The sequence below is a fragment of the Peromyscus maniculatus genome, chromosome 15, assembly GCF_049852395.1.
Source record: "Peromyscus maniculatus bairdii isolate BWxNUB_F1_BW_parent chromosome 15, HU_Pman_BW_mat_3.1, whole genome shotgun sequence".
In the NCBI taxonomy this organism is placed as follows: Eukaryota; Metazoa; Chordata; class Mammalia; order Rodentia; family Cricetidae; genus Peromyscus; species Peromyscus maniculatus.
Genome location: NC_134866.1, coordinates 69,409,311 through 69,423,821, shown reverse-complemented (window position 1 = coordinate 69,423,821; position 14,511 = coordinate 69,409,311). Strand labels below are relative to the sequence as shown.

Genomic DNA, 14,511 nt, shown 5'->3' with positions numbered 1-14,511 from the left:
TGTGTGTTCGGGTGTCTGCAGAGGTGACAAGAGGGTGTTGGATCCCCTGAAGCTGTTGTTAGCCTCCCGACATGGGTGCTGGGAACCGAACCCCAGATCTCTGGAAGAGCAACAAGTGCTCTTAACAGATGAGTCCTCTGTCCAGCCACTTTTTGGTTTTCACAGTGCATAAATGAGAGATTGTGTAGCTAGAGTTTTCCTGCCTTGCCCACAGTCAGGACAAATCTTTGTCACCCGCCAATCCCACAGCCGCTCAGACCCAACCAAGTAAACACAGAGACTTATATTGCATACAAACTGTATGGCCGTGGCAGGCTTCTTGCTAACTGTTCTTATAGCTTAAATTAATCCATTTCCATAAATCTATGCCTTGCCACGTGGCTGGTGGCTTACCGGCATCTTCACATGCTGCTGGTCATGGCGGTGGCTGCAGTGTCTCTCTGCCTTAGCTTTCTGCTTCCCACAATTCTCTCTCCTTGTCCCACCTACTTCCTGCCTGGCCACTGGCCAATTAGTGTTTTATTTATTGACCAATCAGAGTAATTTGACATACAGACCGTCCCACAGCAAGATTGGGCAGGCATTGATATGGTATCTTCCTAGTCACCTCCCTAGAAGTATGTTCAGGTGTGAGCCCCGGGTAGGCAGCCCCCCCCCCCCCCCCCCCCCCCCGACTCCTGCAGTCCTGCTCAGGTGAGATACAGGCAGCCGGGGAGCACCCCCACCCAGAGAGCATGCTGGGGCTTCTTCTCAGGAAGTGAGAGTTTTAGTTCCAGCAGGTAAGAGCCCCTGATACTTATCCCTGAGAATTCCGTAGAACAGTGAGATGCCTCTGCTGTGCCTGTGGGGGAACCCTGGTGTCTGACAGAACAAACCCAAACGAAGACATAGCCATGTAAGGTCAAAAGCCCAGATTGGAAAAAGATGAGCATGTTTTAGCTTTTGGAAATGAAACGCTCAGGGAGGGGCAAATTTGGCAGACAGATTTGCTATGGAAGTCTTTTTAAATAGTGAAAGCCCTGCAAATAGAACACAGTCCCAGCATCTGCGCGCATTTTGAGGTTGGGCATTTATAGCCCGAAGAATTCAGGGTCTGTTTTAAATGTAAGAACGGGGTGCCGAGTGAGTTCCTTTGCTCTGGGTTGTACCCATTTTTGTGTTCCTGTTGTTGTGTGGCATCTGGCACCTGCGAGACCCTCGCTGAGCAAATGGTGAATTAGCTTAGTTGAAATCCAGCTTCAAGCTCTTTGCTCCAGAGCAGTCTGCTTTCCTGCTTCCCCCCAAAGCAAGCCTGCTGGGAAAAGCCCCGTGGGTCGGTGGGTCGCTGCTGGGAGCTGGTCAGTTTTCTCACAGGGTGATGACCGACTGCTTGAGATGGCTTTGCTCTGAAGTTTGGTTCATTAGTGCAGAGCAAGCTTCTGAGTGACCGAGCTAGTGTGGTCCATCGGAAGAGCTAGAGAAACCATCCTGAGAGTGAACAGTTAATTAAATTCAAGTTCCTTTCCCTCCCCTCCCCTCCCCTCCCCTCCCCTCCCCTCCCCTCCCCTCCCCTCCCCTCCCCTCCCCTCCCCTCCCCTTCCCTCCCCTCCTTTCTCTCTCTCTCTCTCTCTCTCTCTCTCTCTCTCTCTCTCTCTCCTTCCTTCCTTCCCCCTCCCCTCCCCTCCCCCTCCTCTTCTTCCTTCCTTCCTCCCTCCCTCCCCCCTCTCTCTCTCTCTCTTTCTTTGTTTTCTTCTTCTTTCCTTTTGGTTTTTCCAGATAGTGTTTCACTGTGAAAGCCTGGCTGTCCTGGAACTCAGAGATCCGCCTGCCTCTGCCTCCCAAGTGCTGGGATTAAAGGTGTGCGCCACCATACGTGGTGTATTTTGTTTCTTTAAAACGATTTCTTTAGTAGTTTGTATTGGACAGTCAAAATACCATTAGGGTAGGGATCTCTTGACGCTTTACTTGATAAAGAAGCTTTGAAAGTGTTTTTTTTTTTTTTTGTAATTATTTATTCATTTATTTTGTTTTTATATCCTGACTGGTATTCCCCCCCTCTCCTCCAACCCCTCCCCCGACTCCATCCACTCCTCAGTTTCTCTTCAGATACAGATGGGCCTCCCATGGATATCAGCTAGCCATGGTATGTATCAAATCTGGAAGAGGCAGAGAAAAGGTCCCAAAAGCAGGCAACAGAGTCAGAGACAGCCCCTGCTCCCACTATTGGGAGTCCCACAAGAAGACCAAGTTACACAACTGTCACATGTATGTAGAGGGCCTAGGTCAGTCCCATGCAAGTTCTCTGGTTGGTGATTCAGTCTCCGTGAGCCTCTATGAGTCTAGGTTAGTTGATTCTGTGGGTTCTTTTGTGCTGTCCTTGACCCCTCTGGCTTCTACAATCCTCCCTCTCCCTCTTCCTCAGGATTCCCTGAGCTCCACTTAATGTGGCTGTGGGTCTCTGCATCTGTTTCCATCAATTGTTGGGTGAAGCCTCTCTGATGACAGTTAGGCACCAGTCTATTAGTAGAGCAGATTATCATGAGGCATTATTACATTGACAATCTTTTTTTTGCCAGTCATGTTTGGTCTCTGGGCCATCCAGCCTCTGGGTCCGGGCCCCCCAGGCAGTGTCAGGTGTTAGGTCCCTCTCATGGTATGGGCACAAGCTGGACCAGTCACTAGCTGGCCACTCCCACGGTTTCTGCTCTACCTTTGTGAAAGTGTTTTCAAACAGGCACTTTCAAGGTGTCCAAGTTGACCCTGTTAGGAAATAAATATTTCCTTTACCAGTCTTAGCTATATGATTTATTTTGTCATCATCACATCCCGTCCCCATCAGCAGTGTTATGACAGAGTTCAGTACAGCCACTGATCTTTCTGTTTCTGGGGAGTAGGCCAGGCTGAGGAAATCACAGTGTGCTATCTACCATTCTTGGCTATTTGCTTTTGCTCTCTTGATTTCTTAAGGCATGTTAAGGTCTTCTGACTTCTAGATGTTTTACTGATATAGCAGCAGCGATCTTTGTATATTTAAATTTCTTATATTTTCCCACTATAAACATGCGGCTCATCATTCTTATATTTCTAACGCTATTTGGAAATACGAGGGAAGAGTAAGAACCTGCACAGATCCAAGTGTATCTTGTGATCACTTGTCATATACATGCTCACACATAATACCATCACCACAACCAACCGCTTTCATCATGTCTGGAATACACTTTTTACCCTTTCTAGTCCGTCGCCTGCATCAGAGCCACCTTTCCAGGTAACCGTTGGTTTAGTTCCTCTCATTCAGGATTAATTTGTGTTTCCTAGAAGTTTATGTAAATATGGCCATGTAGTATGTTCTCTCTTTTATTGTGGCTTCTTTCACTTAACATAATGACCGAGGCAATCTTCTGTGACCAGTGCAATACTCTTTTTCCCTGCCGAGCAGCATTCCATTGTATGGGTGTATCACAACTTAATTATCCATTCACCCATTGATGCTAGAAGTTTGCCGCTCTCCCTTATGTAACTTATCAGATAGTTATGAATATTCTTGTATGAGTCTTTGTGGCAGTATGGGTTTCATTTCTTAGTTACTTTCCACATAGAAGGGCCAAATTATATCATTTAGGCATCCTTAACATTCTACAAAACTGCTAAATTTTAATCTTAAACACTTTTAAGTTCTTTTGGGTCATATACTGTAGTCAGGCTAGCTCAGAACTCGCTCCATAGTGTAGTATGACTGTAAGCTCACGGCAATCCTGCTGCCTCAGTCTCCCTAGTGATGGTATTAGAGGCGTGCAACATCACATCTGGCTCCAAACTTTAAAAAAAGTGAATCCTTATTTTTTTGAGACACAGTCTTTTGTACTCCAAGTTGGCTTCAAACTTTGTAATCGAGGCTGGCCTTGAACTCCTGATCCTTCTGTACTCCCTGGGTGGGTAAACACCTCCTACCCGGTTGAAAATGAACCGTTTTGCCTTCCTAGAAGGATTACCCATTTGCTTCATGTTTTCTTTGGTATGAAGCTGTAGAGAAAATCCTTTAATAAAAGTTACTGCGTGGTTAATACTTTCTGAACACATTCACTGGCCTTGGGCTAAAGGATGCGCTTTGGAGTTAGTAAGAAAGTTAGGCCTTAGGGCAATTTGTCTGCATGGCAAAGGGCTGGAGAGACAGCGGGACACATCTTCCTGCTGGGAACATTTATGAGACACAGATCTTAAACGTGCAGTCATTCCTGTCCTTCGTGGTAGGCCAGCTGCTTCCATCCAGAGTTTTTAAATTCTTCCACTTACCCCCATGGTATGAGCCCAGAATCTCCTTTCTTCTTTTCCCAAGGAGAATCTGTCAACACTGAGGGAACGGATGGTTTTCTGTCTTATTCAGGAGGTGAGGAAAGAGCCACTAACTCTCCACGTCAACTTTGGACTCCCCAGATCCCAGGAATAATGTTGGGCTCTCATTATGCTGCCCAGGGGGATGAATTGTGTCAAGAGGAGAATTAAAACTGTTGTTCCTGGGCCTGGTAGTGGTGGTGCACACCTTTAATCGAGGTTCTTGGGAGGGAGAGACAAGCAGATCTCAGTGAGTTCGAGACCAGCCTGGTCTACAAAGCCAGTTCCAGGACAGCCTAGTCTGCAAAGCAAGTTTCAGGACAGCCAGGACTGTTACACAGAGAAACCCCATCTCAAAAAAACAAAAAAACAAAAAAACAAAAACAAAAACAAAAACAAAAAACAAAACAAAACAAAAAAAAAAAAACCAACCAACCAACCAAACAAAAAAGAACCTGTTGTTCCTGAATGAATCAACCCAGGGAAGCTAGTATTTACCTTCAGAAAAGTATGCATGAATATAGTTATCAAAAGCTTGTGAGTTCCGCATGGAAGACGTTTAATCATCTTTTTTGTTGTTCTATGATGTGTAAATGTGTTTTTAGTTTATGTTTTCCTAATGCCCAATAATGCGGAGCATAATTTAAATAATTATTTCTCTCTCTCTCTCTCTCTCTCTCTCTCTCTCTCTCTCTCTCTCTGTGTGTGTGTGTGTGTGTGCGTGTGTGCCCACTGATACGCAGGTGTGCATGTGTGCTCAAACCACAGTGTCTGTGTGGAGGTCAGAAGATGACTTGCAGGAACTGACTCTCTCCTTCCACCACGTGGGCTCCAGACATCGATGTCAGAAGTCAGTCATCGGGCCTGGAGCAGGTGCCCCTCCATCTGAGCATCTTGCACTCTCAGCCATTCCGATTTTGATGACTGTGCTGTTTCCATTCTCTTAGGTTGTCTCTGAAGTTTGGGGATGCTGAAAAGCCTAAGGATCTTGACATCAGGTAGGTAGTGCTACAATTTCTGCATGTCAGATAGACTATGTTCTACTGAATTTATCCCCCACCCCACCATGAGTATCAAGGGCCAGGCATGTACCCTTCCTGTGACACATCAGATCCATATCTAAGTACGATGAGAGGTCAGTAGCCATGTCTGACGGGATTCTGTAGGAATGCTTCCTATACATCAAAGCCCATACATAGCTCAGTACTCTGAGAATTCAGTGGTTATGGGCAAGAAGATCCAGCAGGAATGTTTTCTTCATCATCATCATCATCATCATCATCATCATCATCATCATCATCATCACCATCATGTATAACCACGATCTCGCTCTCTTCAGTGAGGGTTTTCAGAGCACATGAACTGAGAACCCAGAACAAAGAACAATACTGAGTAGAGCCCACTAGGCTTCAGGCTCTGCTTTAAGGTTCCTTGTAGCTTCTCATAAGAGTCCCACGATTTGCCTGCAGTGAAGAGGTCTTTGCTGTCATAATGTCCCAGCAGACAGTCAATGCCGGCCTCCATTTTCCTCTGCTTGTGTTAGAAGGCTACCTCTAAGGATAATGATTTATCTTAGCAGCCAGTAATCAAGCAATTTGAAGGCAAACACTTTTCTTCTTGTGTTGGGCGGCACACCCTTCAATCCCAGCACTCTGGAAGTAGAGGCAAGCGGACCTCTGTCAGCTTGAGTAAACATAATGAGTTCTAAACCAACCAACGCTACAAAGTAAGATCCTGTTTCAAACAGTTTTACTTCCCATAAAAAGATATCAATAATTTTCTCAGCAGTTGGTGATCAAGACATTTGAAGGCAAAAATTCAGTGCGTGGGCTGGGGAGATGGCTCAGTCAGTGCAAGCAGAAGGACCTGGGCATGACCCCCAAAATCATGCTAAAAAGCTGGGTGTGCTGTTATTGGTTATAACCCCAGTACTAGGAAGCAGGGTGGGGGGATTGTCCTCAGGCTTACACATGAACACACACACACACACACACACACACACACACATACACACACACACACACCAGAGCTTCCCTTCCTATAGGACTTTTTAGTGGAGATGAGCTTTTTAGTGGAGATGAACTTTTTAGTGGAGATGAGCTTTTTAGTGGAGATGAGCTTTTTAGTGGAGATGAGCTTTTTAGTGGAGATGAGCACTTTTGTCTTCAACTTTACCTGGAAAACAAGTAGGGTATGCTGGGCAAGCACTCTCTCCTGCACTGCATGCTCTATGGTGCAATATTTACGAGTCTCCAATCAAAGGTTCTGTAGGCAGACGTGCTTGAGAATGACTACATGCCCCGCCTTTCTCTCAGAAATTCACATCATAACTTTGTGTATTCAAATACTTGAAAAACCAGAAAAAAACCTCTGTAACATCATCATCATCATCATCATCATCATCACTTAGGAAAAAGCTGTGTCGCATACATGTCCATACTCCATGTCTACTTGGATCTTGCCTTTTGAGCATAGTAGAACTCAACTTGCCCAACAGCCCAAAGAAGGCTCTTCTGGCTAGTTTTTGTTGATGCAGAGCTTGACATATTTGAGCAGGGGAGCCACAGTTGAGAAAATGCCTCCCCCATAAGACTGGCCCACATGCAAGGCTATTGAGCATTTTCTTACTTCTTAGTGATTGATGTGGGAGAGCCCAGCCCACTGTGGGTGGTGCCACTTCTTAGCAAGTAGTCCTGGGTTCGCTAAGAAAGCAGACTGAGCAGGCCATGGAGAGCAAGCCAACACTCCTCCATGGCCTCTGCATCAGCTCCTGTTACCAGGTTCCCACTTCGTGGAGTTCCTGCCTTGATTTGCCTCAGTGATGGTGGTTATTCAGGAAGTTACCTCCTCAAGGCGATTTAGGTTATGGTACTTTTATCATAGTAACAGAAACCCTAACTATGAGGGTTTAAAGTTTAGACTTACTATGCTCGAGAGACCAAAAAAAAAAAAAAAGTCTCTAATAAGTAAGAAGCCCCTACCTTGTGCAGGCTGGACCCTAGCAGTCCACAGTCCTTTTCTCCCAGACATTGAAGACTATTGTTAAATTGACCGATCTTGTAAGGTTTGCTGTTCTAGCAAGACAGCGGGTCATAAAACTAATGGCTACTTCTGCTTCTGTAACCAAACTTGCTTACTTTGCTCAAAGATGACTAGGACAACTGCAAGACATACATGTTAAAATCAGACCCTGCCTTCATGTGGGCAGACTGCCTGGCATCTTGCCGGCTTTGTCCTTACAAGCCTTGGGCTGATGTGGCCAGGGGCTGCATCCTGAGATGGGTCTCAGGTGTAGTCCTCACCCCACCCACATTGGATGCCTGTACCTAAATAAAAAGACTCTTTTTTTTTTTTAAAAAAAAATTATTAAAATGTATTCCTGGTCATGGTGAATCTCTGAGTGACCCCAGACCCATACCATGAACTATGCCTTCTGTCCTTGGCACCCCAGCTTCCTCCACCCCGAGTGAGGCTGCTCAGAGACTCTTTTATACCTGGACTCCCAGGAGTCTTCATTTGGTCCTTGTCTTCTGTGAAAACACCTAACAACCTCCCCACTGGTGACCTCCTGTTGACTAGCATTGCTCTTTTCTGTATACCCGAATGACCGAATCCTCACGTTCCTCCTGTCTTTGTCTCAGGAGCTGCTTCTACAGGAGCACAAAAGCAGATAAAGAAACCCCATGAAAACAGAAAAATCAGAAATATCACAATATAGGAATAAGAAAATAGCTGGGTGGTGGGGGGTGCACGCCTTTAATTCCAGCACTTGGGAGGCAGAGCCAGGCAGATCTCTGTGAGTTCAAGGCTAGCCTGGTCTACAGAGCGAGTTCCAGGACAGGCTCCAAAGCTATGCAGAGAAACCCTGTCTCAAACAAAACAAAACAAAACAAAACAAAACAAAACAAAACAAAACAAAACAAAACAAAACAAAACAGAAGAAGAAAATAAGCCAGGCAGTGGTGGTGCATGCCTTTAATTTCAGCATTCAGGAGGCAGAGGCAGGTGGATCTCATGAGTTCCAGGACAGCCAGGGATACATAGAGAAACCCTGTGTAGAAAAACAAAAAAAACAAAGAACAACAACAAAAAGAATAAGAAAATAAAAGTCACTGATAATCTATCCCATATTTGCAATTACTACTGAGGTTTTAATCCCATCATTCTTCACTTTTGTTCTATGTAATATTTCATTTTTTTAAAAAAGACAATTGCCACGAGCTATATTTGCTATATGTTTTCTGTGTATGGAGAATGTTCCACTTTAAAGCTGTTAGCAGTGAGGGTGCTGGTCTCAGCTTGCAACTGAAAGGCAGCTAAACACAACATTCTGAGAGAAACTGAGCAAAGTATGTTGTTCCTCTGGGCTCAGTTCTTCATATACGACGCTAGAGTAACAATAATGTCTTTCTCATAGTGCAGTAGTCAGCTTAAGTAAATACACAGGAGTAACAAGTGTGGCTGGCACATAAAAGCTATTACTATTATTTTACAACTTAATGCTGTGTTAATATACATCTAAGTTTCTTGTCAAATTTGTTGCAATAGTAAACATATAAGTTGTTTCTTAGAAAAAACAGCCCTCTCCCCATCCTTGGTAGATTTTCATATTGCTCTTTTCCTGTCGGCACTCACTAAACAGGCTCTTGTTTGGCGCCAAAGGGAAGCCGCTCCCCAATTCAATTCCACAGCCTGACAAAAGAGGGCGCCATGGTACCGTCCACAGACGACGCTCTGCCTGCGACAGGCGAAGAGCGCTGGCTAACACTGATTAATGTGCAATCCTTTTCAGGCTCACCCTAACCAATTACAACAAGCTGTCCAGCCAGAGCTGGTTTAGTTTACACCGAGTCGAGATTATCTTCAACAATTCGGTGCAAGCAACTTTTAATGCAACTGGTATATATGCTCTGTCAAGTTACTCCTACCGCTGCCAACGAGTCAGCAGCCTGCGGCGGCGGAATGATGCTCTCCTGTTGCTTAGCAGCGCCGAGGATGTGGCAAGCCTGTGGGAGGTCACGTTTATTGATTTCCAGGTAATAAACTAAAACATATGGTGGATACGCCTGCACACTCGGTGCCAAAGAGACTCAGTGTTTGTTGAAGTCACCCAAAACAAGGTGTTCAAGGAAGAGCGGGCGTGCCTTTAAGGTAGCATTAGTTTATTCTGGGGCTTCGGTGGCGTGAGATGGAGCAGGATAGTGAATTTCTTCTGCCTGAGCCCTCCAGGGTTCGGTTTCTGCTTTCCTGTTTACCCACTCACCTTATCTAAACCCTAGGGCAGCTGTGGCTGAAGCCTGGTGACTGACACTTCCTGGGCGCAGAGGCTCTGAGGGCAGAGGCACCATGGGACAATTACTTTATTCCCCTGTGAGAGTGAACCAGTGATCTTATCAGGGCAGATAAGAAGTACATCTGCAGTGTGAAAGACAGCGATGACAGTTAGCATGGGAATGGAATCATCAACCAGTCAAAATTAGCCCGGAGATCTTGAAAGCCTTGGGAGAAAGGCATGGGAAACGTGACAGGCGCTTTTGCAACATCCCAGAATCCTCTCAGGCTGGGGGACATTCTATCAAGTCCCTCTGTCTTGTTTTCTTGTGGCCAGGGCTTCCTCACTGAAGTAGCAGGCAGGGCTTTGCATGTCCCTTTTAAGGGCATGTCCCTGCTTTTCCCATATATGCCTGGGTATACATACTTATATAGACTCCGCTCAGCTTGGGGGAGGTACCGTGTGGGCAAAAGGCCAAGAGGAAGGGAAGAGCATGCATTTTGGAGTGAGGCAAACCTGATTTGAAAATCATTTCTTTGTTTCACGGTTAAGTTACTTACCCTTGCCAATTTCTGACCTATCTTCATCAATGTATGAAGCACATGCATGGCTTCATATGTGTGAGACAGGGCCATTCCCAGGCACGGAATAACGATACCACTTATACCAGCGTATGTTAGTGGTTAAGACAACACATTTTATGCTATGTATATATTGTGACAAAAATAACAAAACACCAGGGGTGGGGATTTCCAATGGAAGGAAAGGGAGCGAGGACTGGAAATGACTCCAAAGCCACCAGCAAGACTGGTTCACAAACCCACAGGATTAATCTCTCTGCTGGCTGGATGAGGTACAGTAGCTTTGCTTCCAAGCTCTGGAGCCGCAGCATAAGGAAGAAACAGTCTGGTATGTATCACAGGACCCCCAAGACTCCAGAGAGCTTGCTGTGAGGAGCACAGTCCTCTCCTGGGTGGTGCAACGTGTATGCATGAAATCAGGCTCCCCACAGGTGGTGGGTATGCCAGCCTTGTGGAAGCACCTAGAACATACACAGAGGCAAGAATGCAGGATCAGGCCAGGGGAAAGGAATGCTCACCCCGCAGACTTGCTGGTCTTTCTTACAGAATCAACATTTGTCCCTCAGTAGACCCTAATTCCTTTCAGGGGTACCAAATCCATGCATGCTCAAATTCCTTATGTAAAATGGCATGGGATTTGGGTAGAATCCATGTAAAGCCTTCTATGGTAGGGACAAGAGCAGCAGAGATGGAAGATACCAGAAGCTTTGGAGTCATAAACTGAGTCCAAGTATGAAGTCAGGTTTCCCAGGTGTAAATTTTATCATCACACGCGTTCTGCGGTGTGACTCCAGGTGAGTTACTGAACGTTGCTGGGCCACAGTCTCTAACGTTATAGTAAAATAGCCACTTGCTCAGAGGCCGTCAAGAAGGTTAAATCGGGTAAGGAGTGTCTGGTATACACAAAGCCTTCACGTGTATGCTTCTGTTGGTGTTTTTACCACACCGGGACTCACGTTCCCCCTAAGAGATGCCTTCCAGCATCTTCCTGTCAGTGGCGTCCAAGGCTGCCCCTCTCAAGCCCAGAGCACGCTCTGAGTTAGCGACATTAGCCGAAGTGTGGTTTCACACGAACTCACATCACCCCAGATTACAAGAAGTTTTCTTTCAGAGTCTCGAATTCCAGGAGACTTAGTTGCCACAGCTTGGTCATCTCAGAGTGTGTGGTGGGTTTTGCTTTAAAAATCAAGTTTCAAGGGATGGTGGCTCCTGTCTGCAATCCCAGAATACGTGAGGCTGAAGCAGGAAGAGTGAGTGAGTTTGGGGCCAGCAGGGTTACACTGTGTATAGATGAAATTTTGAACGGTCTTAGTAAATAAGAAACATGGAGCCAAATACAGAGTTAAAGCCTCAGAGATCAGAGCCAGAGCCACGGCTCCCTTTAGCTTACAACTCGCTGCCATCAATTCCCCTGTGAGAGAGAGACCTTCTTCCTGTGTCCTGTCTTTTTTATTGCCTTTCTGTTCTGCCTTCTCATTGGCTCTAAACCCAACCACAATGACTTCCTCATCATTGCCTGTCTATACAGACCTCCAGGTCTCTATGGTTGGTACTGGGATTAAAGGCGTGTGTCACCACTCTTGGCTGGGTCCTTGAACACACAGAGACTCTGCTTGCCATGTGATCGTATTAAGGGCGTGTGCTACCACAGCCAGACTTCTGCTTAATGGCTATGAGCTCTGATCTCCAGGCAACTTTATTAACATACTAATAAAATCACATTTCAGCACAAATAAAATATCACTATAGCTGTGAGCCTTCAAACAAAACTTCATTGTCCCAATAAGCAGGATCGTAATTACCAGATCAGGTGCTTAAATTATTCTACAATTTGGGGGTGGTATGTGCCCTGGTGACCTTTAGTAAAATACTAAAAAAAAAAAAAAAAAAAAAAAAGCCACTTTCAGGGAGAAAGACTTCATTTGGCTCACAGCTCCAGGTTCCAGCCCATCATTTCAAGAAGTCACCGCAGCAGAAACTTGAGGCAGCCAGCCACTTCCACAGTCAAGAGCACAACTGCATGCCTGCCACTCACTTACTTTACGTTTACAGGGTCTGGGACCTGAACCTAGGGAATGGTGCCATCCACAGTGGGCTGGGTCTTTTTTATTTATTTATTTATTTATTTATTTATTTATTTATTTATTTATTTATTTATTTATTTATCTTTATTAAGAAAATTTCTACTCACTCCTCATGCTATCCACAGACCCCCCTTCTCCCTCTTCTCACCCCCCAGCCCTCTTCCCCTAGCATCTCCACATCCCCCAAATCGAGGTCTCCCATGGGGAGTCAGCAGAGCCCAGCACACTAGGCAGGTCCAAGCCCCTTCCCACTGCACCAAGACTGTGCAAGGTGTCACACCACAGGCACCGGATTCCCAGAAGCCTGACCATAGACCAGGGACAGATCCTGATCCCCCTGCCTGGGTGCCCCCCAAACAGTTCGAGCCAAACAACTGTTTTCCGTGTCCAGAGGGCCTAGCCTAGTCCAGTGTGGGCTGGGTCTTAACACATCCATTTACATAATTAAGAGGATCCTCCCCTAACAGACATGCCCACAGGGAGTCTGATATGCACATTCCCTCACTGACACTCTTTCCCTAGGTGGTTCTGGATTATGGGGTTGATAAAACTAACCACGATGTATAAAATTTGGTTAACTGGGGCCCAGAACCACCAGTACAATGAGAACCGACTTTTAGACAAAGGACACAGGTCACCTCTGCTCTTTTCTTTCTCTGGACAGATCCAAGGCTTCTCCATCAAGGGGACACACTTTGCCCAGGCCCGAGACTGCAGCTCTTCCTTCTCGCCTGCTGTTCTCATTGGCCTGGTCATGTCTCTGATTCTGTTGCTGGTGCTGGCCTACGCCCTGCACATGCTCATCTACCTGCGCTATCTGGACCGCCACTACGAGTTCATCACGTCTCCTGCCCACTTCCCGCCTCTGAGGGAGTTAGACACCGGGGAGGAGAAGGAGCTGCTGGGGAGCCAGGGAGCTGAATGCTACGAGCTGAGGAGCCAACAGATCTGCAAAATCTATATTTAGCAGCAGGAGGCTCTGTCTCCTCACCAGGGCTGAAACCAGGGCTGAAGGACATTGTTCTCTTCTGTGCTGTCTGAATTGTTTGATTAAAAAAAAAAAAAAAAAAGGAGAGACATTGGCAACGAGTTGGTTTTTAGCATCTGTTGGTTTTGATAGGTTGATCTGGGGCAGTGCAAAACTACCTCAGGGACCACACAGGGTCTGATCAGCAGGACTGATGCCTTAAACATGACCAAGAGAGAGGGAAAGAAAGGCGGCCTGACGGCTAGTTTTATATCAACTTGATACAAACTACAGTCGTTGAGAGGAGGAACCTCAACTGAGAAAATGCCTCCCTAAGACTGAGCTGTAGGCAATCGGGTAGAACATTTTCTTAATTAGTAATTGACAGGGGAGGGCTGAGCCCACTGTGGGTGGTGCCATCCCTGGGATGATAGTCCTGGGTTCTATAAGAAAGCAGGTTGAGCAAGTCAGGACCAGCAAGCCGGTAAGCAGCACCACTCCATGGCCTCTGCATCAGCTCCTGCCTCCAGGCTCTGGCCCTGTTTGAGTTCCTGTCCTGACTTCCTTTGGTGATGAACAGTGATGTGGAAAGCATAAGCCAAGCAAGCCCTTTCCTCCCCACATTGCTTTGGTCACGGTGTTTCCTCACAGCAGTAGAAACCCTGACAAAAGAGCAGGGTGGGGGTGGGGGTGGGGGTGATTGGGGGGTGGAGGGGGGATGGAGAGAGGCAGCAGAAGTTCAGATCCTTAAGTGTTCTGTAACAATTTACATTTCCCCCCCAGGAATTACATTGTAGTTTCATTTAAGAAAGCAGTCTTCCTTTTTCTCTCTTTCCTAGACCTGCTTCTGGAAAGCTGCCATCAGTCTGTGGCAGAGAGAACACTGTCCCCTGCCATCAGTCTGTGGCAGAGAGAACACTGTCCCCTGCCATCAGTCTGTGGCAGAGAGAACACAGTCCCCTGCCGTCAGTCTGTGGCAGAGCACTGTTATGTCAAGGGCTCTGTCATTCAGAAGCAGCAGGGCCTCAGCTGTGTGGTAGGGGCAACGGTCATGCCCTTTCTGTCTGGCTGTGAGCCCAGGCTGGCCTCGTTTGGGTGTGGCAGACTTCTGTCGGCCATGGAGCACATCCTTGAAACGAGTAGCAGAAGATGAACGCTGTGTGAGGCGCTTATCCCCACCCACTGGGAGTGTCTCCTAAACTCTCGCTAAACTCTCGCTTAGTGGAAATTCTGGAGCCGCCACCATGTTCCTCCTCCCACTTTCCTCCTCCTGGACCCCCCCCCGCCCCCCCGCCT

The 14,511-nt window shown here is 46.5% G+C and overlaps 1 protein-coding gene across 2 annotated transcripts in view; it reads left to right on the top strand.

Annotated features, from left to right (window-relative positions):
- The window catches only part of LOC102915996 (V-type proton ATPase subunit S1-like protein), a 34,580-nt gene extending 21,290 nt beyond the window's left edge, over nt 1-13,290 (top strand). For both annotated transcript variants that reach the window (XM_006980471.4, XM_042261603.2), the window contains exons 5-7: nt 5,259-5,309; nt 9,104-9,347; nt 12,913-13,290. In XM_006980471.4, coding sequence (XP_006980533.1) covers nt 5,259-5,309; nt 9,104-9,347; nt 12,913-13,215 — 598 coding nt within the window. In that variant the 3' untranslated portion in view covers nt 13,216-13,290. The remainder of the gene's footprint in view (nt 1-5,258; nt 5,310-9,103; nt 9,348-12,912) is intronic.
- Nucleotides 13,291-14,511: the final 1,221 nt, after the last annotated feature.